General features: G+C 28.7%; 1 protein-coding gene across 2 annotated transcripts; it reads left to right on the forward strand.

Annotated features, from left to right (window-relative positions):
* The first annotated feature begins 8,542 nt into the window (after positions 1-8,542).
* On the forward strand, positions 8,543-22,961 carry LOC145966013 (nose resistant to fluoxetine protein 6-like). Of its 2 annotated transcripts, XM_083089680.1 has the most exons (14): positions 8,552-8,571; positions 8,654-9,114; positions 13,861-14,105; positions 16,912-17,105; positions 17,289-17,386; positions 17,511-17,729; positions 18,504-18,714; positions 18,860-19,019; positions 19,123-19,202; positions 19,291-19,386; positions 19,504-19,633; positions 21,530-21,704; positions 22,326-22,468; positions 22,538-22,961. In XM_083089680.1, the coding sequence occupies exons 2-14, from the start codon at positions 8,877-8,879 to the stop codon at positions 22,679-22,681; spliced, it is 2,133 nt and encodes a 710-aa protein (XP_082945806.1). In that variant the 5' UTR covers positions 8,552-8,571; positions 8,654-8,876; the 3' UTR covers positions 22,682-22,961. The 2 variants fall into 2 exon arrangements, with proteins under 2 accessions (XP_082945805.1, XP_082945806.1); XM_083089679.1 differs by having other exon boundaries at positions 8,543-9,114.
* Positions 22,962-27,123: the final 4,162 nt, after the last annotated feature.

A 27,123-nucleotide genomic window follows, 5' to 3' on the forward strand; every position in this document is an offset into this window, starting at 1 on the left:
GGAGTAAAACGAATTGCAAATTTTTTAATTATGATATATTTAAGTTTATGCATCCCTCTTCTCTAATTCATAAACTTCTCTTGTAAGCAAGTTTATTTTGTGCATTATACTAATATGCAATATATTTATTTATATGTATTTTATGTGAATTCTAAATATTGTCTCTCTTATTTTCTTTTTTATTTTTCCTATTCATAATTTCTATTCAATATATATTCGATAAATAACATAGTAATCATATTTTGTCCAATATAATAATTTTGACTATATCATATTTATGATATTTTCCATATCACTATGTTTAAAATTATAATCACATAATTCACAAGTATACATATATTGTATATATACAAAATGTTCTAAGTATCTAATTTTCGATGTTAAATATCACTCATTTAACACAATACGCATATATAATATGTAACTCATTTAATAAGAGAGGCATTAATGATAGATAATTAAGAAATTGCAAATTATTCATATTCTAGTTATTTGGAGATGTACCTAATATATAGATAAAATTCCTTTTAAATAAAAAATATTTAATTTTCCAGGATACTTCTTTGGCTAGTCTCCATGCTTGAATTGTAATCTTATCATTATTCTGTCATTTTTTAATTATTTATATGATAAACTGTCATAGTATAAACTGACACTTGTGTAACATATATAAATACATATATGTATTTACTTTGAAAGGAGGATAAAATTTATATCACACCCTAAATACTGTATTTTACAATTTTTCTCATTTTATCATGAACGTGAACAGCAAGGCACATTTAAGGTCTTTATTATACTGACTAGATAATGATTATAAAAAACACAACGAGGAAATTATAAGAAAAGCTTTTTACATTGGTACTGTAAAATCTCTTTTATTTAAAATGTTTCTTTGAATAAAATTTTGATATAAAGGGAATATCTCAAATGTGAAGATAAAAATTCATTATTTTCAATATACATTAATTTCAATAAATCTCTGCATTTTGTCAACTTTCAATTATTTAATTATTATTTTCTAATTGTGTAATCTATAAGGTTAATCTTAAATTCGTCGCAATCTGTAAATATCGAAAATAAGATTAACCTTAAGATTAACCTTATAGATTACACAATTAGAAAATAATAATTAAATAATTGAAAGTTGACAAAATGCGGAGATTTATTGAAATTAATGTATATTGAAAATAATGAATTTTTATCTTCACATTTGAGATATCTTATATATATATATATATATATATATATATATATCTTATATATATATATATATATATATATATATATATATATATATATAAATAAATCCATTAATTTTTTACGATATATATATATATATATATATATATATATATATATATATATATATATATCTCGTAAAAAATTAAATAATGAATTTTTATCTTCACATTTGAGATATCTTATATATATATATATACAGGGTGGGCCATTTTAATCTATGCACCCAAATTTCTTTGTACCTAAGACAGATACGGAAAAATGATTCAGACAAAAGTTTTATGGTTTCGAGGGGGCCATAAGATGGTATCATTGGTTTGACCTTGAAGAGTTATTTGAAGGTCACATGAAGGTCACCTTTAATTTCTTAAATGGAACCTACTATTTGTCATTGCATATTCTTGTAGCTTATCTCGAGAGCTTTCCAAAACACTATAATTAAGTACTTTTTTGTTAAGTACTTTTTGAGTTATGAGGCTTGAAATAATTTCTTAATTTTACATAAACCGTAAAATATCTTGTAAAATATTCATTTTTCGATTATCTTACCTTAATACTTTTATGTACAAAATAATGAGAGGAATCAATTGGTGTAAAGAAAACACATAGTTGTTTTTAAGAAAAAATATGGAATTGTTAATTGCAAATTACATATTTTTTCTTAGAAACAACTATGTGTTTTCTTTACACCAATTGATTCCTCTCATTATTTTGTACATAAAAGTATTAAGGTAAGATAATCGAAAAATGAATATTTTACAAGATATTTTACGGTTTATGTAAAATTAAGAAATTATTTCAAGCCTCATAACTCAAAAAGTACTTAACAAAAAAGTACTTAATTATAGTGTTTTGGAAAGCTCTCGAGATAAGCTACAAGAATATGCAATGACAAATAGTAGGTTCCATTTAAGAAATTAAAGGTGACCTTCATGTGACCTTCAAATAACTCTTCAAGGTCAAACCAATGATACCATCTTATGGCCCCCTCGAAACCATAAAACTTTTGTCTGAATCATTTTTCCGTATCTGTCTTAGGTACAAAGAAATTTGGGTTCATAGATTAAAATGGCCCACCCTGTATATATATATATCTCGTAAAAAATTAATGGATTTATTGTAGCATATATATATCGCTAATAAAATATGTGCATATTGAAGCATTGATTACATCCGAGAAAGAGACTATGATTCGTACATTTGAACTAAACTGACTAAAAAGAATAAAAGAAGAAACCTTGGAACTTATGTTACTACCAGTCCTTTATGTCCATTTTATGAAAAATTGAGTACGAGTTTGATAGCGCACATAGCGGCAAAAAGAAGGAACGCATGCAATATTATAGAGTATCTTGAAAATATACGAGAAATAATATACTAATAAGAGATATTCAAAGTATATTCTGAGAATATAAGAGAAATAATATACAACAAGAGATGTTATGGAAATGTTCTCAGTATGTTACATCTGTAACGTATGTTCACAGTATGAGTGTAGAATATTCGAATGATATATCATGTGCTGTATGGATATGTATCAGAGATTTGGCATAATTATATATATCTCGTAAAAAATTAGTGGATTTATTGTAGTTATATCACTAATAGAATATGTGCCTATTGAAGCATTGATTGCATACAAGAAAGAGACTATGATTCGTACATTTGCAATAAACATAACAGGGTGTAGACATTTAGAGAAGTGTTCGTTTAACGATATAAAAGTTATCCATTATCCCACTCCTCTTATTAACATTTAGGCCGGTAATGTTAGTTTCGGTCCGCTGCACGCTCACAAGGAAACAGCCGTTTTAAATTAGGTTTATGAAGAAACTGTTAACTTATGCTGGAACCGGTAAATTATAATACATTAATATATTAATAACCGGTAAATTATAATATATAATTGGAATTTCAAGGCTTTCGTTTAATGATTTTAAAAAGAAAGCATTTAAATTGCAATATTAAACTTTACCGCTTCTAGTATATAAGTTTTAATAGATATAGTTTTTATAAACTCAGCTTTAGGCTGCTCGCGGAAACGAAAAACGTTCGAGCTCAGGGACGATATTAACTATCAATCGCGTGGGGCGCATATTACCCCGTGCGCTGTTAACTATTTAGAGAATTACTATTATTATGTTATAAAGTTAAAAATAACACTAAAATGAAATACGTATGTTAATTGTATATATATATATATATATATATATATATATATATATATATGTGTAGGATATTTTATGAGTACATATGCTGACCAACTCGATCACGTATTACGCACGATCGTACAGCATTAAAACCCGAAGCGTCTCGCACTGCGTTATGTCATCCGCGTGTGTACAGGGTGTTTCGTCAATATACAGCTACATACGACCGATTGCCTGCTCATAGGAGCGCAAGTCCGGTAATGCAGGGATAAGTAATACAGATCACTCGCGTGCATTTTCGACGAAGTATACTAGCTGTCACGCTATCAACGCGTAATAAGCTGTTAGAAGAAAAAATTAAATTGCACAGAATAGTGACAGCTAGTATACTTCTAATGGTCTAGGCGCATTAAATAATAGCACGCGTGGTTCCTTTTTAACAAATATTGTTATTGATAACGAAACATTTGAAATCACATTCACCATTGATAACGAGGTAATGAAATATACAGTCTTGATCGATGCTTACTTCTTAAATTTGGTTGATCTACGTTCGCTGAAAGGTAAAGTGACGATTCGAAAAGCTACCGAAGACAGTCTAGATATACCTAAAGTATTAAAGATCGACGTAATAGAGAAAGTAGACCCGTTTGATTTTTCACATATTTCTGACAAAGTCGCTCGACGAGAAGTAGAAACTATCGCTAGAAATTATAATTCAAGAAAAACGCATGAAGTCGGTACTAAAATAGTATTCCACGATAGCACGACCGTTGACGAATCTTTTAAGAAATGATGTAGAATTTCGATACGGAAAAAACGAAGAGCAGGCATTTTTAAGTTTAAAATTCGCGCTGAGCTATAAACCAGTTTTAAAATTATACAAAGTTGAGCTGAAACGGAATTACATACAGACGCTTCAAAATTCGGTTACGGTGCAATTTTATTGCAGAAAGATGATTCGGATAACATCATGCATCCAGTTTATTACGCAAGTGGAAAAACCACTTCGGCCGAAGAGAAATATACTAGCTATGAGCTCGAAGTACTTGCAGTCGTTAAAGCGTTGAAAAAATTCCGAGTATATCTGTTAGGTATTCGCTTCAAAATTATCACTAACTGTAAGGCGTTTACTCTAACAATGAATAAAAGAGATTTAGGCGTTCGTGTAGCTCGGTGGGCTCTGGCCTTAGAAGAATATGATTACGAAATTCAACATAGACCAGAAAAGAATATGATGCATGTAGACGCGCTAAGTAGAAATCCTCTTCCAGAAGTTCTACTTGTCAGTGAAAGTAACGACTGGTTTAATTGCCAAATTTAAAAAAGCTCAGAGTACCGATCAAGATCTGCAGAAGTTTATTAAGTTAGCGACACTTAATAAAGCCGACGGATATCTATTAAGAAGCGATTTATTATGATAGAAACGACAATGGCGAATTATTGTTAGTAGTACCTAAGATTTTGCAAAGTTCGATAATTAGACAAGCACATGAGCAAGGGCATTTCGGTGTTAATAAAACAGAAACGCTAGTACGTATAGATTATTGGTTTAAGAATATGCGACAAAAGATCGAAAAGATTGTAATGAGCTGTATAAATTGTATTCTAGTGGAACGAAAGCAAGGTAGACAGGAATTTTTAAATGTAATTGATAAGGGAGATGTACCATTAGATACGTATCACGTAGATCATCTAGGTCCGATGTCAAGTACAAAAAAGAATTACCGCCATATTTTTATTGTAGTTGATGCGTTTAGTAAGTTCGTGTGGTTGTACGCTACGTAATCAACCGACGCTGCCGAAATAATTGATCGTTTACGTAAACGAGTGTATTGTGTTTGGAAATCTATATAGAATTATATCAGATCGCGGCGCAGCATTTACGTCCGGCATGTTTAAAGAATGCGTTATGTCCGCGTGTGTACCTTTTCGGACGCCCCGCACGGTTCTTAGAACATCCTGCGCTTCGTTCAGATTATTTATGTCCTTTTCAATAACTGACGATACATGACGGAAGGACGAGTGTGAATTGCAGCAATGCAGTTCAGGCAAGTTCAGTTCCTAACAATCGTTCGAAGAGTCGAGACGTAATCTCACTGTACTCTAATTCTGTAATTACATTCTATATTGTATACCGTTTTAAATAAACTATACTTGTAAATAACATCCTACATATATATATATATATATATATATATATATAGACTCTTTTTATGTGTATATATATATATACACATACATACACATAAAGGGCCTATATATAAATTTATTATATAATTAGATACACACATAAAATTAATATTATTACTTATTATAACTATATTGTAATTATAAAATAAATGGTATATATAAATTTAATGCCAATAGTTTTCCACATCACCTTTGAGATACTATTGTAGGTGCGTTTTTTTTTGAGTGATTTCCCCAGTAGACCTATTCCAGTAAAATTGTAAATTTTATTTGCATTTTGTTGCTTTGAGTGTCGAAACATCAACGTCAATTTTTGATGTACTTACTTGCATAAGCGAAGATGCATCGCAAAGAAGATCGTGTACCTGATTTTATATGCTTCATCTTTGAAAATGAAAATTCACATAATTCACATACATTAATCCAACATTTAAAAGAATTTATATTACGAAAATTCGCAATTATGGATATTTGATTTTATTTAAAATTTTGAAAAATTCTGCACCTGTTTTTGACCGCGATTTCAATGAAATATCGCTTTGTAAATCGCACAGTTCTGATTGAAAATTAATGCTTCAACTATTGACAATTTGAGAAGATTTTCATAAAAAGGGCAAAGTCTTTTCTTAACATTTTAAAATCGCAAAATTGCTGATCGAATTGTGCAATCAATGCATTGATAATATACGCATATTTTTTAAAATTGCATTTTATGCTATATTCCTTAACAAAAAGTTATAGGAAGAGAAATAAAAGAAATTATTTATTTTTAAATGATTTAAAAATAATTTTAATTTTACACGAAACGAATCGACAGGACTCATTCGGATATCGTTTAGCAAAGTGATTCTACATCTTTGGAAAATGATTTAATTTTGCGAGAGAGAGAGAGAGAGAGAGAGAGAGAGAGATGCAAATTTCTTCTATAAATAGATATATTTCTTTTCTCACAGCAAAAAATTTTTGCAAAGCTTTTTTGGCACTCATCAAACTTTACAGTAAAGAGTACGTTTGTATAGGTCGTATCGTACTCTTCATTGAAATCGTTGTTAGCATCATACACCTATTTCTCATTATGTTTTGACGAGAGCACGGATATTCGACATATTAGTCAATTAAGTATTTTTGCGCGAATCCTGCAAGACAATTTTTCATGTACTGAGGAGATGTTAAATTTCATTACACGGTACGACCATCGGCCATTAATATCTATAGAATACTTGAGACTACTCTTAAAAAATTTGATTGCGATTTTTCTAAATGTACATGCATAGATAGATGGTGCGAAATCTATAGTAGGATTTAAACTTGGACTTTTAGTACAATTAAAACATAGAAATTTAAAATTTCCTTTACTGCATTACATTATATACCAGGAAGATTTATGCGAAAAAAATATGAAACTGTCCACTGCTATGCAAACAGTAACATTAATAGTAAATGCAATTAAAGGTGGCAATAAATAAATTCCTGCTTCATCGCAAATTTCAAAATTTTCTTGAAGAATATGACGCAACCTATAAAGACGTACCTCTTTACTGCGAAGTTCGATAGATAAATGCCGGAAAAATTCTACAAAAATTTTTTAATATGAGAAAAGAAATATATCTTTTTATACAAGAAATGCATATCGCAAAATTGGACTCATTTAAATCATTTTTTGAAGATATAGAATCGCTTTGCGAACTAGCTTTTATGACAGACTTGACTTGCCATCTGAACATTTTAATAAAAATTTGAAGCTCCAACAAACTATCAAACAACATCCGAGTTAGTGAGTCATGTCGATTCGTTCTGTACAATATTAAAATTATTTTTAAACCATTTAGAAAGAAATAATTTATTTTTCTTTCCTTCTTGTAATATTCTTATTGAAGACTATGGCACGAAATGCGATTTTAAAAAATATGCATATATTATCAATTTGCATTTATTGCACAATTTGATCAACGACTTCGCGACTTTGGAATGTTGAGAAAAGACCTTGTACTTTATAAAAGTCCTTGAACTGTCTCAATAGATGAACAGAGCGTTTTTCTGCAAATAGAACTGTGCGATTTACAAAGTGATAATTCATTGAAATCGCGATCAGAAACAAGTGTAGATTTTTTCAAAATTTTAAGTAAAACTAAATATCCACAATTGCGAAATTTCGGACTTAAAATTTTTTCAATGTTTGGATCAACAGATTTATTTGTAAATCCTTATTTTCAAAAATGAAGTATATAAAACCAGGTGCACGATCTTCTTTAAACGATGCATCGTTATCCTCGCTCAAATAAGTTCCTCAAAAATTGACGTTGATATTTCGGCACTCAAAGCAGCAAAACGCAAATAAAATTTATAATTTTATTGGCAATATGGAATAGGCCTACTGGCGAGACCACTCAAAAAAAAAAACGCAATAGTATTTGAAAGGTGATATGGAAAACTATTGGCATTAAATTTAAATACACTTTCTATTTTATAATTACAATAAATAATAGTTATAATAAGTAATGATATTAATTTTATGCGTGTATCTTATTATATAATAAATTTATATGTACATAAAAAGTCTATAAATAAATTTATTATATAATAACGTACACGCATAAAATTAACATTATTACTTATTATATTGAAATATAAAATGGATGTTAAATAATGGATGTATAATAAATTTATATAGACTTTATAAATATATATATATATATATATATTATATATATATATATATATATACATATATATATATATATATATATATATATATATATATATATATATATATATACACTTAACATACGTATTCCATTTTAGTGTTATTTTTAGCTTTATAACATAATAATAATAATTCTCTAAATAAATTAACAGTGCACGGGGTAATATGCGCCCCATGAGATTGATAGGTAATATCGTCCTTGAGCTTGAGCATCCTTCATCACAGCGAATATCTAACTATTTTTATCTCATGTGCTTGCCATGTTTGTGTTTGTTATCTGTCGTAAGTACCGTGGTCGTAAAAAGCTGGAATTTAAATCATTTTAAATCCTGCGCAATAACACCGATAATGGTTTTCTGCGCAGACGCTCGACACTTGATGCTGCCATGTATAGGTACCTTTCTAAATGCTAGAAAATAAGAAGAGTGGGGATGGTCGTAAAAATCGGCGGAATAGTATAAATCGACTGCAGACCTGATGCAGATGTAGCAGTGCCATACAAGCGCCCGATCAAAATTTATACCAGGAGATATTCACTAATATTTTATAATATTAAAAAATATAAGTGATTGTGTTATAGCTGCATTATGTTATTTTATCGATTTGTGTTTATTTTATGTATTTATATAAATTTTGACGCATTAATTTATGTTTATGCTCAAATTAATAAATCTAATAAGATTGAATACGAGAAAGTTAATAATAATGTTCTGCCCGCTTATATCGTTGCTTCGAGAGCCGATTTTGTTAGCTCAATTATATGTGGAAAAGAATTACAAAATTTTAAAGACGCTGTAGATCAACGAATATTATGGAGCTTAAAAAGTAAGTAAAATTATATTTATGTAATTATAATTTTATGAAAAGAATTGATAATTAGAAGAAATTGACGAACAATTATTTGCATTTATTCTATATATTTATTCTAATTGTTCTTAATTGTTAATTATAAAAATTGTAATTAAAGTTAACTAAACTTGTCTTTTTCCGTCATTGCAACAACAGCGGGAAAATAACACAGGCCTGCGAAATTTGAACTTTTGTCAGTTACAAAAAGCAGAGTAGGTGAATCTGATAGATTTTGTGACGCTTTTGAAAATGAATCTGGCCGCAGAATTTCCCCAGCACGTCATGCTTTTGAGTAATTTGTAGTTGAATGGTCCAAAAATCGCTATTTTGGCCAATTTCATGAATTTATTGTGAGTAAACCAAATTTTTTGAAATATTTCTGTCAATGGCATCGTATAGTACTCATCTTTCAAATCCACTTTTCACATTTCAAATCCACTTTCGATTACCGCCGCACGATTCTTTTTCGCTCAGATATACAAGTTATAAGACCAGTCATGCACAGGGATCCAATAAGCCATTCTAAATCAACCGTGGCACCTCTCTATCTCACTACGAATCAAAATTAGGGTAAAAATATACATTTTTAAATACCTTCTGTCACCTTTTGAAATTAAAAATGGCGCATCCAATATGGCGAATAGAATCACAATAAAAAGGCATAAAATTTAGAAAAATTTATCAAAATGTGTAACAACTGTATTAGATATTTCTTTACAATACTTTTTTGGGCAACCGAACCTGACATATGTCAGTCTTTTCAAATTTCAAGATGATAGATCTACCATATCGATGTCTATGTAAATTTTCTTTAACGTAAATTTTCTTATAACTTCATACTTATATATCTCAGCAAAAAAAAATCGTGCGGCCGTAATCGAAAGTGGATTTGAAAGGTGAAAGTGAGTACTATACGATGCCATTGGCAAAAATATTTCAAAAAATTTGGTTTCCCCACAATAAATTCATGAAGATGGCCAAAATAGCGATTTTTGGGCCATTCAACTACAAATTACTCAAAAACCTTATGTGCTACGCAAATTCGGCGACCAGATTCGGATTCAGCGCACAAAATTACGTCGGAAATCACTATTGCATCTTAAAAAAAAAAAACCTCGCAGGCCTGTGTAATTATTGATTATTAATAATTATACTCTGTATATATGTGTATATATATATATATATATATATATATAAATTTGTGATCGTGCTTTTTACCTGGACCGTACGGGGTCGCGCGGTGATTACATGATACACCTTCGGCGCGATTCGCGATTTCGCGTCTCCATCCGAAAGTAATCACGAAATTTACTAAATGATTGGGCGTCACGTACGGAAAACCGCACCAAAATTACGCGAAAAATGTCGACACGAAACCCAAATGGAGACGGAAAGACGAATGCGACGGAATTGACGTAATTAACGCGACAGCTTGGCAATGTAATGGAAAGAGGAATGGGTCAGACGAACGGAGATCGAGAACAACGCTAAAAATATCAAGACAATATTTAAAATATAATAAAATGATATATTAAAAAAATTATTATATTAAAAAAAATAATTAAAAAAATAATTAAGAAAACTAATATATTAAATTAATATATTAAAATAATATATTTAAAAATTAAAGAAATAGAAATAATAAGAAGAAATACAGATCGGCACCAGCAAAATCGATTAATAGGCTCGTAATAAGGTGAAGGATTTATAGTCTATGTGGCATTGACATGTGCGGCAGCAATCGAGCGCGAGCGAGATGAATTAAATTATTATACAAGCGGACGACGCACCGACTTCAGCCGCCCGAACGAGAAAACGAGATAACGATAAGACACTTCGATTTAATAAAATCGCGGCGTTTTCAGTTTACAATTTTCTGCGGAATATCTCGCCTTCAATGCGCACAATAACACTCGATATCCAGTGAACAATAAATTACCAAAAAGGGTTTTTAAAGTATTCAGGTTTAAGAAGTGGATATCCGACAATATCATCTGAGGGTTTGTTCATATATGTCCGACCAAATACCTCGCAATTGATCGAAGTTACAAAAAAGTTTAATAAGAGAAATTCGCACGGCTCTGAGTCAGCTACAAAGTGCATGTAAAAAATTTTTTTTCTTACTCGTGATCTTTTCAAGTTATAAAGGTGAACATGATTTTTTAAATAAATTTAATATGTAATATTTAGATACTAAAGATGCCGATTATCTCGTAAACGATACATAGTAGCAATTTTTTAGTAGATATGATTGCAAATGACTTCTATTTTATAATTATGCAAAAAAAAATTATAGATATTCATTTAAAAAAACCATGTTTACCTTCATAATTCGAAAAGGTCAGGAGTAAAAAAAAATTTTTTACATGCACTTTGTAGCTGGCTCAATGCCGTGCAAATTTCACTTATTAAACTTCTTTGTAACTTCGATCAGTTACGAGATATTTGGTCGGACATATATGAACAAATATCCTGTGTGTATATATATATATATATATATATATATATATATATATATATATATATATAATACACACACACACACACACACACACACACATATATATATATATACATATATACAGGATAATTAAAAATAATCTTTAAAATGACATATTCCTGATTCAATTCTGACGCGATTTTTCGTTTTTTTGCAAAATTTTCTTGGAAGTTTAGTTTTTGAATTATAAAAGGAAATAGTTAATTTATTACGGGTCGAGTATAAGAGACCTCCATTAAGCTAGCAGGACCAAATTAATAAAATCAAACCAAACTTATCAAATTATTTTACCTATTTTGTACTACTTTATACCACTAATTTTGTATCCTGTGCAATTTCGGAAAAAACCGTGATATTACCTTAATATTAAGTCAGCAAGACTACAACAAAAAAAAAAGAAAAAAAAAATCAAGTATAGAAATACAATGGATTGAATTTATGTACTAATTTGTACCATCAAAAAAAAAACTTAATATATTCATCCCTTCTGCTTCAAACAACCCCCAATTGAACTCAGCCCTATCAGTCTCAAGAATAAAGTACTCGTTCCCATTAACAGAATCAATCGCTACTTGTACATTCAACGTGGCATAAATTGTACTATCAAAATATAAAGTTTTAGATTTTGTATCCTCGCCGATTATTCAAAAACTACTCCCTCATCAGTCTCAAGAATAAATATAAAGTTTCAATTTTTATACCGAACTGTCCTTTTTAAAAATTACATTCAGCATTAAAATTTATTCTTTTCCCGGTCTACCGCGTACTAGATTTATATTGACATTTCGATGTGAACTGTCTCTTATGAAGAGCTGCTCGAGACTAAAGAGCAATAATTTCAAAAATCGACTTTTAAAAGATACGCCATTTTCTGGAAGTCTTTGATAGATACCGAAAAGCCGCATGACTCGCAGCGACTCAAATTCGATGATATAAAAAATTACGCGACTTTTTAGTCGAGTCGCCGCGACTCGCCGCGGTTTCTTCATATCAAAGCGTTTGAAGAAGATATGCTGCCTTTTATTTATAAAATATTTGTAAAGTTATAAATTTTCTTCAAGTAATTTCAAACGAGCGAAAAGTAGCGGTAACTTGATATCTTCGAATTTGAATCGCCGCGAGTCGTACGCGACTTTTCGTTATCTATCAAAGAAGACGCATATCTTTTAAAAGTCGATTTTTTAAATGATTGCTCTTTAGTCTCGAACAGCTCTTCATAAGAGACAGTTCATCTCAAACAGTTCACAATGAACAGTAGTGTTAATATGAATCCAGTGCGCGGCAGACCGAGAAAAATAAAAGAAACGATATTAAAATACAAAAGATTAAGTTTTTTTGATGGTACAAATTAGTACAAATTCGGTCTATTGTATTTTTGTACTTGATTTTCTTTTTTTTCTTTTTTTTTCATGAGCCTGCTTATTGTGGATTTATTATTAAGGTAGCAGTGTCACGGTAATTTTGTAACCTGCGCAATTTTATCGAAATTGCGCAGGTTACAAAATTATTCGTCCAACCACTCTTGTAAACGCTATCTCTTGCTCATATTGTTAACGCTCTCGCTCGCTTGTTGTGCGCGCCTGGCGATCAACCAACGACCCCGCGGCAACATTTGTACAATTTGTTTAGTTTTGCATTTGTGAAGCATCAACTCGCCGAGAAATTCTGTAAAATTCTAAAAATTGTGAATTCTCTTGCGAACATTGACTATTCTTGTTTGACATTGTTACTGAATAAATGTGTTTGTGACTGATCACGCGGTCTTATCTACTTTCCGTCCGATCCCTATCGGGTACCCTATAGTTTCCAGCTACGGGAACTTTCCCGCATAAATCCGGCATAATTTTATATTTGTTTATTTATTTTATAATTTCCAATTTTTAATTTTCAGATTAATTTTTAATTTTTAATAATATTGTTTTAATTTAATGTTATTATTTTTGAAAATTAAAACAACTATTTTGTACGACAGTGTTTTCAATTAAAGTATTTCGATTTAAACTTGCTAGATTTTTATTCTTGGTGCAATTATGAGGGCATAATTTTTTATATTACTACTTTTACTCTTACTTTTAAATATACTTATTTTGTAGTATACTTCACACGATATAAAATAATTTGTAAAGCAGTTTTTTTCATTTGTAATTCTTTATTTGGAACTTGATCTTATAATTAGTAAATAATATTTTTATTTAAATAACAATTACTTCTATATTTTTCAGTGCTGGATTCTAGCGGTGGATATAAACCAGGCTTTCTTTATGGAAATAGTTATTGGCTAGGTAGTCATAACCAATGTCTCGATATAATGAATACAGATCCTCTACCGATCGCAGAGCGGCATATATTAAATAATACAATATATCGTAATCCACGAGAAGAATCTCCACCTTTCAAAGTAAATTACTTTGTTATTCATTTCAAGCACAACAGTACTCTTCAATACCACATCAATTTAGAGAATGAAGTAAGTTTTTAAAAGATAAGTATTATAAAATTAGCTAAAAAAAGTATTAAATTAAATTGAAGCTAGTAAATATATATTTACATAGAGATTTTTAAATTTTTATTTTATAAAGTTGTAGCAATGATATGTAATAAATTAATCCTAGATTTTGTATGTTCATTCTTATATATTAAAATACATTCTTTCTTTTAAAAATTCTGTACATATTTGTGTATAATAGAATACAGTATATGTTTAAATTTCCCATTTTAATCGACAAGCAATACTGTCAAAAATTATACAAAATAAAAAATTATTTGAAATGAAAGTTTCAGAACAATTATATTTATATATTACAATCAAGAAAAGACAAGAGTCGCAGAACGCACAACCAAAGAATGACCGCAAAAATCGCCCGTTTCGTGGACCTCGAGTTTTGATACGATTTTGGTGGTAAATGATTGTATATCATCAAACATTCATCCCCTAAAAATATCGAATTGAGCATACCTTTTATTGCTGAGATATGAAGGGTTGAAGTTGGTATTATTCACGAATGAAGGGTACGCCATTTTACACGTTCAACACTGAACTTGACTTAAACGTCGATTTGAGGTCACGATAAATTAGTCTTCTAACAGATAAACAAATCTTATCTAAAACATTTTTTGATATGAGAAATAACCTCGAGGTATTTTGTGTTGAACGGATAAAATGGCATACCCTTCATTGATGTATAGTGATCAATTTAACCCCTCATATCTCAGTAATAAAAGGTATGCTCAATCTGAAATTTTCAGAAGATTGATGTTCCATGATGTACATTTATTTACCGCCAAAATCGACCAAACTCAAACTTCGATGTCCACGAAACGGGCGATTTTAGGCCTGTTTTTGCGGTCATTCTTTCTCGTTACCATGTGACTCGCTGATATACCTAGAGTATATATCTTACGTTCTCACGCTCTCAGGCACACTCATTCGCTAGATCTTATTAATCAATATTTCAATAATTATTGCGAAAATTGCAAAGTATACATATTATATATACATATATATACATATATATGTATATATATATATAAAGTGACAAGGTGTTTGACATAAAGTGTCTTATAAAAAATGTACAGTATAGATCTATATATATATATATATATATATATATATATATATATATATATATATATATAGATCTATACTGTACATTTTTTTATGAGACACTTTATGTCAAACACCTTGTATATACAGGGTGAGCCATTTTAATTAACGCACGCAATTATTTCGGAAACAAAGCATTTTAGAGAAAAATGTTTCAGACAAAAGTTTTATGGTTTCGAGGGGGCCATAAGACGGTATCATTGGTTTGACACTGAAGAGTCATTTGAAGGTCACGTGAAGGTCACCTCAATTTTTTTAAATGGAACACCCTATATATTTTTACACACTCTTGTAGCTTATCTCGAGAACTTTCCAAAACACTATAATTAAGTACCTTTTCGTTAAGTACTTTTTGAGTTATGAGGCTTGAAATAATTTCTTAATTTTACATAAACCGTAAAATATCTTGTAAAATATTTATTTCTCGATTATCTTACCTTAATACTTTTACGTACAAAATAATGAGAGGAATCAATTGGTCTAAAGAAAACACATAGTTGTTTTGAAGAAAAAATATGTAATTTGCAATTAACAATTACATATTTTTTCTTCAAAACAACTATGTGTTTTCTTTAGACCAATTGATTCCTCTCATTATTTTGTACGTAAAAGTATTAAGGTAAGATAATCGAGAAATGAATATTTTACAAGATATTTTACGGTTTATGTAAAATTAAGAAATTATTTCAAGCCTCATAACTCAAAAAGTACTTAACGAAAAGGTACTTAATTATGTTTTGGAGAGCTCTCGAGATAAGCTACAAGAGTGTGCAAAAATATATTGGGTGTTCCATTTAAAAAAATTGAAGTGACATTAACGTGACCTTCAAATGACTCTTCAGTGTCAAACCAATGATACCATCTTATGGCCCCCTCGAAACCATAAAACTTTTGTCTAAAACATTTTTCTCTAAAATGCTTTGTTTCCGAAATAATTGCGTGCGTTAATTAAAATGGCTCACCCTGTATATATAACGTAATACAAGCCAAAATTTAGTTTTAAATCAGAAATAGATTTGGATTAGATTATATTTTCCGGAAGTGGAACTCTCCATAGGGAGGGGCGATTGTATTCGCGCATGTTTTTTATGAGACGAAACGAAGTTCATTCTACATCTTGACCCTTGCTGAGAGTGAACTTTGCTTCGTTTTGCAAAGTACATACGTGGACACAGTGGGTTCCATCTCCTCTCCCTTACGGGTGGGCTCTACTTCCGGAAGATATAACCAAACCTAATCCAAATCTAATCGATTTTAAATCAGAAATGATGTTCGAAAATTATGTAAAATTCGTGAAACTTTTTTGTTTACAATTTTTTTAATAAACAACGAGCGACAATTAAAACTTTTTGAGGGTTACTCAGGACCGTGATAACTTATGTCAAGGTCAAAGTCATTGGTGAGGGCTAAGTTAAAATAAATATTTACTAAAAATATTTCCTGTTCTGAAATTATCAAATAATGTATATTGATATTTGTCCTTACGAAGCTTCAAAGATTGAATTATCAAAATATCGAAGATTTAAAACTTTGAATTTTTAAATTCCGATCTTCAAAGGTTTTAATATCGAAGCTTCGGAGTTCGAATGTTGAAACCTTCGAAGTATCATTAATCCTAGTATACATGTATGATATAGTAATATTAACTATACAAAATATTTTGTTTTAGGACTTTGTTACGCTCGGTCTTTGTTTACCGGCATCGTGTTCTATAAATGACTTAAATTTAATTCTGGAAAAAATATTTCGTGATAGAGCTTTTTTTGTTAATGACCTTTATTCTGTAGACTTCAAATTGGTCGAAGTTAAAAATTTAAAATATAATCAGCAAGGATTACTTAATGATGCAATATTTTTTATCTGGTATGTCGAAAAATACGAACAAAATATATAATTAATAATAGCATAATAATAACTTTATCAATAATAATATAGAATAATAACTTTATTAGCACATATTAATCTATTAAAAATAAATGTTTTTATATAACATCCAAATATTTTGAAATAACAGATATATTTTTTGTATTTATTTTATAATTATAGTGTTTTAGCGCTTACTTTTTCTATGATGATAATCGGAACAACATATGATACATTTGTGCATCAAAAATATTTCGTCGAAACGGATAAAACTACCGCTAGTAAGTATCGTATTTGAAATCACTTAAAAACTTTTTTCAACAACAGACTCATTCATAGTATTGAGCACATGTGTTGATTTTTTATATAAATATACTATTGTGAAAATTCTGTATTGCGATTCAGATGTGAAGAACATATCCGAGGAAATGAAAATAACACCTTTACGTCGAGAAAGTAGAATTGGACAAATATTAATGTGTTTTTCTATATACACAAATACAAAAATAATATTAAATACAAAATTGAATGCTGACGAAATACCTGTCATTCACGGTTTAAAATTTCTAAGTATGAGTTGGATAATTATTTTGCATACCGTATATTTCATGCTGGATTACGTCGGTAAGCAATATGAAAAAAACTTATAGAAATGATATGTATATATATATATATATATATATATATATATATATATATATATATATCGTGATATCGAAAACGTGATATATATATATATATATATATATATATATATATATATATATATCACGTTTTCGACGTATAATCGCAGACATCTATACTATATACTAGACCGCTAACTTGCGTCAAATTCATATACACAAAATTTATGTACTAAATTCTTACGCATGCGTAACGTTGGTAGACAGCAGTCACGTTTGTGATTGGTTGATGTTACATACAATGTATATAAGTATGTAATTTGTGTATAAACTTACAGTTGAATAAAAGTTATCTTTAAATAATATATAATCTTCTTCGTTTCTAATTCTTTAATTGTTATAGCCTTTAAAAATAAAATATATCAAAATATATTTAAAAGGTATATGATATAATTAAAATCAAGATTAAAAATATATATATAGAAGATTAAAAATATATAAAGATAAAAAATATATGTATATAACATTTATATATATTTATATTTATTTTATTAAAAACTTAAAAGTTTACGATGTAAAAAGTACAATTTTTAAGGTGAAAACTTAAATATTAGCTGGTTATAGATCCATCATATTAGTTTTCTACCAATATTACGCATACGCGACCGTCATATTACATGGTTTTCAGAGACATTTTATGTATAAAATCAATGAGAGTTAGCGATCTAGTTATAATATAGATATCTGTGCGTATAATAGAAATTATTTCGTATAGATAATAAAGTATCAGTGTTGAAAATGACCTTGAACGTCTTCATTCACGTATCAATCAATACAATCGTAGTGGATACTTACTTTTTTTCAAGTGGGCTTTTAGTATCTTATTTATATTTGAAGGACAAAGTGGACAAAAGAAAAGCTACATCGATTAATTATAAAGAAAAATTAAATGAATTCTTTATTCATGTAATAAGAAGATTTATTCGGTACGTTTCTCATTATCATTACTTATACAGACAATAAACAAGAACAATGCATATAAAAAAACGGTTTATAAATAAAATCGATATTTCTTTTTTTTGTTTTATCTGTTTATATATTTTGATATATCTCAAAATTATTTATTTTAAGGTTGACACCTGCATACATGATGATGATAGGAATATTGCAATTAAATTCGGCTTGGTACGACAAGAATTCACACTTTCCAACTTATATGTATAAAGTTTGCTCACAATATTGGTGGAAAAATCTTTTATACATAAATAATCTGTTCGATTCCGATAGAATGGTATATAATCATATTTAAAATATAATTAGCTGTATTATTTACAAAACATTAAAATTTTTATATAATTCGAATATATTATTTTGAAAATATTAAAATTTTATAGTGTATGATTTGGAGTTGGTATTTAGCCAATGATATGCAATACTTTATAATTGCTACAATACTATTGATTTTGTCAACTATGTAAGTTGATTTATTGATAAGTTGATGGTATTATAATCAACATATGCTGGGCATACATATTCAAATAAATATAAATTGCTAATTTCAGATACTTTTACATGAGTGTTTTCATATTGGGTACACTTTTAATAGGTTCTATTTTGCTTAGCGGTTATATTTCATATAGTTATGAATATATCGAGACGTAAGTGATAATAATGCTAATTAGAATATGTTAAGACGCTTATAAGATATTATGTTAAGAATATGAAATGTTATGCTAATTATGAGAATAATTAAATAAACCCTATTTTTATTGCAGATTAGATGAACAATTTAGACTTAGAAGTATCTTCTACTTCCCTCCTTGGATTAGAATAGGACCATATATTATTGGCATAATTACAGGTTATATTATAAGAAGACTAAATAAAAAATTGGTCTTTAAAAAAGTAAAGTATAATTTTATTCTTATATGAATTTAATGAAAAAATAAACAATTAAACAATTATTAAAATAATTAGAAAATACATAATTAGATTGTATATATATATATATATATATATATATATATATATATATATCCTGATTAATTACTTATATATTAGTTTTTGTATATTAATATATTTATATTTTAATTAAATACTTATATATATATTTATATTAATATATTTATATATTAATATGAAGCAAAAATGTATATAAAATTATTATATTATATAACGTTCTCATCAATTTCAATAAACTTGAAGTACGTGATCAAAATCATAATTGAGTAACGTTCGAAGATTTTAATTGTAATTGTTTATTATAGATAAGTAAATTAATCGTAGTGCTTTGAATATGAAACAATGTTTAAAAATATATAGCTTTGCAAAGGTTTTCAAATTTTCACGTAAAACAAAATCCTTATATCATCCTATGTCTCATAAATGTGAAACAAGATTTAAGAATAATACAGTTCTATATACATTTTTGACTTTTCACGTAATAACTTTTCAAAGTGATATTTACATCATAAATTCTCAATTCTTAAATTTACGTGCAGTAATGAGAACATCTAGAATTTTTTCAAAAAGTAAAAAAAATGCACACTTTGATTTTGTGCAAGTACACATAAAAATTTTAATGTTATGACAATTCATTTGTTGATTTGTTAATCATTGAATTATCATTGTAGCTATTTTTGTACTATGTATATCAGCACTTTTTTATTAAAAAAAATCTGGATCCTCATTATTTTCAAAAGTTAAGAACTTAACAAGATTATTGAAATGAGAAAAGAAAAGCATTTCCAAAAACTTAGAAAAAAAGTAAAATTACAAAAACCAATCTTATATTATTATATTATTTTTATCTTATATTATTTATTTTTATCTTATATTATTATATTATTTTTATCTTATATTATTTTACTATTTTTATCTTATACTACTTTTAATAAAAAATATGTATAGGAAACAAAAGAATAACATTTAGAATATATTTATTTACAAAAGAAAACACTGAAAGGAAGACATAATAACAACATAATAATAGACACTCGCTATCTCCTTTTTGATTATTTTCTGATTTACAAAGAGTAAGTTTCTATTTTTGGATATAAAAATTTTATTGCAAAGAAAAGTTGTTAAAAATGAAAACAATATATATCTGAAAACAATATATTTTAAATTTTAATTAATTAATTTATTTAAATATATTTTTTAGGTAATAATATTAAAGGACAATATTTAAGTCAATAATATATATAATAAGCAATCCAAAAAATCTCTAATCTCTAATTTAAATCGCTAAAAAGCATTTCAATTTTTATCAACCTTACTGCGGTTTTTTTTGTTTGAACTGATTATTGCTCGAATAATTTAAAGTGTATTTTACAAATTCAATACCATAAGGATCCACCATTTAAGATCACTTATCCGAATAACTCTTATAATATCTGTCATTATATTATATTTTTTCAACTTTTTTACTAATTTATTTAAATATTTTATTACTTAAATAGATAATTGCAAATATGACTTCGTAAACAGCGATCTAAAAAATTTTTATATCGCATTAAATTTTGTTTCTTATGCATTTTTATTACTTATTGATGATAAGAAAATGAAAATTGACAATAAATTATTCTTAATAAACCTACCTAATCGAAAAAAAGCTCAAAAACTAATTCTATCTATATTACACACACATACACGTTCATACACACGCGCGCGCGCGCGTACGCACGCACGCACACGCACACTCACACGTACACATACACACACACACATTTTCTATATTCTATATTTATATTATTCTTGTCACATTATAATATTTTATATCTAAAGTATTTTTTTTTTCAGGAAACTGTAATTTTATGTTGGTGTTTTGGTAGCGCGTGTAATATTTTTGCATTGATAGGCCTTTATGAACGAAATGTATCTATTCTATATACTGCTGTCTATATTGCTTTGAGTAGAACACTTTGGGCTATAGGTATAGCATGGATTGTAATAGCGTGTTTTTCTAAGCATGGTGGTAAGTATATTTATATGAAAAATCTGAGCATACATATTTGAACATAAAAATCTACGTAAATAAATTATACAGTACGCGACAACGATTCGTGTTTTTTGGCCCCTCTCGCGGGGCAAGGGGAACGTAAAAGCATATAACCGTAGCGTCATCAGCCAGCAGCGATTGACTGGCACTGATTTATCGACCTAATTATCGATCACAAAAAAAACTCTATTTTAAATAAAATTCTGAATTTTTTGTATATTAATGTCGTTTTAATGTTATTTTTTATTTAATATTTCTGATAATTGTTATAAGTCAAATGCGTATATATTCTTATTCAGCGTACTTTTTTGCGGTGATGGAAAATTGAATAAATAAATTAAAACTATTTGGCCACTAGCGCCATAGTTATACTTCTACGTCCCCCTTGCCCCGCGAGTGGGACGAATCGTTATCGCGTACTAAACTATATTATATTCATAACTTGTCTCTCATTTAATTTATTTTTAATTTACTCTTTTATAAGTTTCATTTTCAATAAATGCTGGCATAAAGCATGAAAAATAATTACATAATTGCAAAAATTTTATTGTTATCATCACACATATACATAGATATATAAGTTTTATTTTGTTACAGGTATTATAAATCAATTATTATCGTTCAAAGTCTTCATCCCTCTTAGTAAACTTACTTATTGTGCATATCTTATAAATCCTTTTATCATACAATCGATTCGTTTATCTAGTGAAACATCCGTTCACTTTGAAATTCTGCCTGTGGTAAGTAAAGATTATCTCAAAATTCTACTATTAACAAAGAACTTTTTAACATTTATTATCAATTTTTAGGTTATTATGTTTATAGGATATTTTGTGATTATTTACCTTTGCGCTTACGTATTGTCCTTAATGGCAGAAGTACCATATATCTTACTTATGCGAATGTTTCTTCAATCTCGCAATAATAAAAAATATAAGCACTTAAAATTGTAATTTTGTATGTCAAATTATAATTATATATATGTATAAGGGTGTGTGTGTGTGTGTCCGATAATTTTCATACACACCCAAGTAGTATGCAAGTAGAGCGGATTAAACTGATTGTGAGTAGAAAAGTCCTCTCTATCGTTTTGCGATCTTTGCGATAATTAATGGGAAATTAAGTAGAAACGCTTCGGCGAGTATTATCGAATATCCTGTATAATACTAAATAAAATTATATGTATATATGTAATATTAAAATGAATGTAATATTAAAATATACTAATTTAAGTACTACAAATATGCTAATTTGTTATTTTTTCTTGTTTCATAAAAGAAATTGTTTATCTTATCAAGATTTCCTCGTGGTGCGCATCAGGTAATGCTAATGTTGGCGGTAAATGAACAAAAGTGTATAGGTAACTTTGATGTATCGTAACTCCGCGAAAAAAAAATCTTACAACCTTCATTTTTTTTAATTCACATAAAAGTCCATATTTTACGATGATTATCATGAAATTTGAGAAAAAAATTTATTCCATCTTGTGGAATGCGTCAAATTATGCAATTTTTTTGGAAACAAAACACATCCTTACTTTTAAGGAGATGACGAGAGAGGGGGAGGATAAATTCTAAATCTGACAAATGATTTTTAAAATAGAGGCTTTAAGCTTGAGTATGAAAAAAAAATTTTTTTCAAATACGACCATTTTTGATGGAATTATACTTATTTAAAGTTATGCGAAAATTTGACATTAAATTACCTATGCGATAATTTTGTTGGCGAGTGTATATATAACATTCTAATAAAATTATTATATCTATCAAAAGGACGTCATAAAACAAAGTCAAAAAACATTATTTAAAAATGGTACCTTTCGTGACGTCAATGGCATTGTCTGTGACATTACATTGTCATTTTCACATCTTGAAGATGTCAATAGTATTCAGGAAACGATCCAGATTTAACATCAAAATGACATGGGCTTGCTATCTGGGGATTCGCTTTGTCGAGAGGCGTTGTCAAAATGGCATTTGCGAATTGTTAGCGTATGCAAATACGTACGCACGCACATACGCACCCACACACGCGCACATATGCGCGCGGTCGAATGGATGATAATCGCGGCGCATGCTATTCTCGTGACGATAGCGATCGCCAACGTTTCTGGGAGATCTCGTTTATCTCTCGATGCGATAATAATAATAGAAACAAAAAATACTAATCCTTATGCACAGGGCGACCATTGGAATTGTGTTGAAAGTAAACGATTATAACGATATTTCTTTTCCTTGATTTCGGCGATCATTTAATATGCTAGCGTTCAATATCTGAGATCCGTCAATTTCATTTGAGCCTTTGTAGAAGTCAGTTTACAAGTGTCACAATGAATGCGCTAAACATAAAAAAAAGTGTTTCTTGACGGGTACATAGAAAAAAAGGACATTCTTGTTTTGAAAATATATTTAGTTTTAACATGAAAATCTTGAAATGAGATTATATTGCGTTAATTAAAGAAAAATATAATTGCTTGAATAATTGCTTACTTGAATGAAGCTATTTTATACAGTTCAATCAAGAAAAATATATTCTTATGATTTAAGATTTAATTTTCTTGAATGGAAAAGAAACAATGTTGAATAGAAAATAACATTTTTAAATCAAAGATTATAATTTTCTTAAAGTAGAATTAAATAATTATATATTCTTAAGGTGACAATTACAATATTAAAATAAAACTATAATATTATTGAAATTTAAAATTATTAAATTCTTCTAAGAAGACTATAAATTGTTGCGTATATACGAAACAATGAACGCGATAGTTTAAGTATATAAGATTTGATTTGACACTTCTTTTTTTTCTGTGTATTTCTACGCAGAGGCAAAATCTGTACTGAGGCGTGTCGTGGATTCTGTAAATATGAATCTAAAAAAGTTTCAAGAAACTATACTCAGAAGGTATGTTTTCTGAAATCGTACCATAATCTAATCTATCCTACACATAATGCTAATAATCTAAGATTTTAATTATTTTTCAATATTTTTTCGCAGTATTATTGATAATTTTCGAATGTATAGCACTTTGAACGATCGTAGACATGATTTAGATGCGATCCATCTTGTACTGTTACAACGGACGAAACAATTGATGACGTCAGATAATATTTCAAAGAAAATTCAAATTCCTCGATTCGTAAAGCTGCTCATAAATTTAAAGCGAGAAATTCTGAAAGATTGTGAAAAACGTCATCAACGTCTGCAGCCTTATAAAATCATTACATTAATTGCTAACGATGAAAACGATGGAAAAACGAGTTCAATTTTGCAAAGTGATAACTGACATGTTTAAAAATGAGAAACTCGATGAAAAAGATTATTTTTTTCAGATGAAATTCATTTCTGGATCAATGGGTATATTAACAAGCAAAATTAAGGTTTTGGAGTAAAGAAATCTGAATAGTCAGTTGTCGTTCCTCTCATCGAAAAACTAATAGATAGCAATCAAAAATGCATTCGAAACATTTCTATAAACATATTTAATGATGTATTTCAAAGTTTTCGAAAACGGTTGCAATTCTGTGTCGATTCCGATGAACAACACTTTGAAAACATATATATTATTAGTTCATGTGCGCAAGCAAACTTTTAGCCCCTTTTTATAATATGTTATTTAAATTATTAAAAGATTATAGATATATTTTTTTCATATATATTATAATAAAATTTTAAAAATTTCTTCTACAAAATGGCGTTTCATTTCCTTCGGCCTACTTATTACAAATTATTAATAACGGCCTATTTATTATTAATACTTATTATTAAACCATTAAGACGATCGCCACGAGGAATCAGTCACTCTTATCTTACGTCGAATTTATGCGAAAGAAGTTTGCGATATCTGCATTATTCCACAGTGTTGAATCTTGAAGGTGTGGAGTTACGCATGAGTTTGAAAGAAATCGGGTGGTTCGAGCGTTTCTGAACGGTATATCTGTCAATGTATACACTATTGAAGAGAAGCTAAGAAAGACGGTAACGGCGGCGGCAGACGATAAGAAAGAGAGTCACGTTAATCTATTGTACCTGAGCGATATGACACGCGGCAACATCAGGTATTTCGCGTGTATCTGTCTCGTCTAATTGGTTCGCAAGTTAGTCGACGACAACATAAGGCGCATATATGCGATCGATAAGTATTCAATTCGAGAAGGAAAACGCGTATACGTGCTCTCTGAAAAAAAATACGACAAGCCAATAACGAAATATTTAATTTAATTTATTATTCGGTTTTTTTTACATATGCATGCATTATTTCCGCATGAGCGACTCACTGCGTAGAAAACTCAACGATTGCGTGATCGTTCTTCCGAGCGAGAATGACAGGTGGATGACATTCGACAATTATAATAGAAGGAGCAACTTTTCGTCGCTGATCTGAATGTGTGTTGGAGAGGAAGGAGGATGAAAGAACACTGAATACATCATTCAGCATCACAAGATGTACATCACAAGATGTACGACATAGGCTATTACGCGTTGCGTATTTGATGATGCTAAATCAGCGTACAGACCTGTATGATGTCATAAGGAAAGGTCGAAAGTTGCATTAACATTAAAAAATTCCATACTTTAAATATTTTATTAAAATATACATTTTTTCGTCCAGAATACAAAAGGAAATATTATATACACTTGTTTCCTGAAAAGTTTGCGCAATAATGATCATAGTAACAAACTTGATTTTAGCTGTAATAATAATACATTCGCAGTAATATATATATAATAGTACGCATAATCTCCCAATTACTAGCACGAAGGAGAGACGCGATCATTTATAATGTAAAATTATAAATAATAATATATTAATTATATATTAATTTATGATTTGTGAAAATTTCTTCACAAATTTTCAGAGAGAAGTACTAAATATAAATCTTAATTTATAAAAAAAAAAAATACAAATCTTTTGTCAACTGGCGTAATAAAATTTCTCATATACTGTTCTTTATAATTGGTCATAGTCATAAGTAGAAGAAAGGATTTCTCTAACATAATCCTAAAAGATACTTATTCAATATCGGCTAATTGATATAAGAGAAAAAAAGGTATTTAATTGTTACTGCGAAATTATTTATTATTTTTTTTTTCATAATATATGCGAATATGTATTTAACCCTTTACCGATATATTTCTCATTGCATTGTTAGTAAAGTTTCAATTATATATAAACATATATATAATCTGTATCATTTCTATAAATAGATATCATCACTTTTGTGTGCAGACTTTGTTTAATTAATTTTGATAAGAATTTTGATAAGCAGAATGGATCGATAAAGGATTAAAAAGCGACTAAAATCATTGCTATTTGGAATAAAACGAATTGCAAATTTTTTAATTATAATATATTTAAGTTTATGCATCCCTCTTCTCTAATTCATAAACTTCT

Source organism: Camponotus vicinus, unplaced genomic scaffold, assembly GCF_025532165.1.
Source record: "Camponotus vicinus isolate PSW18456_S1 unplaced genomic scaffold, iyCamVici1.0 SCAF_2, whole genome shotgun sequence".
Lineage (NCBI taxonomy): Eukaryota > Metazoa > Arthropoda > Insecta > Hymenoptera > Formicidae > Camponotus > Camponotus vicinus.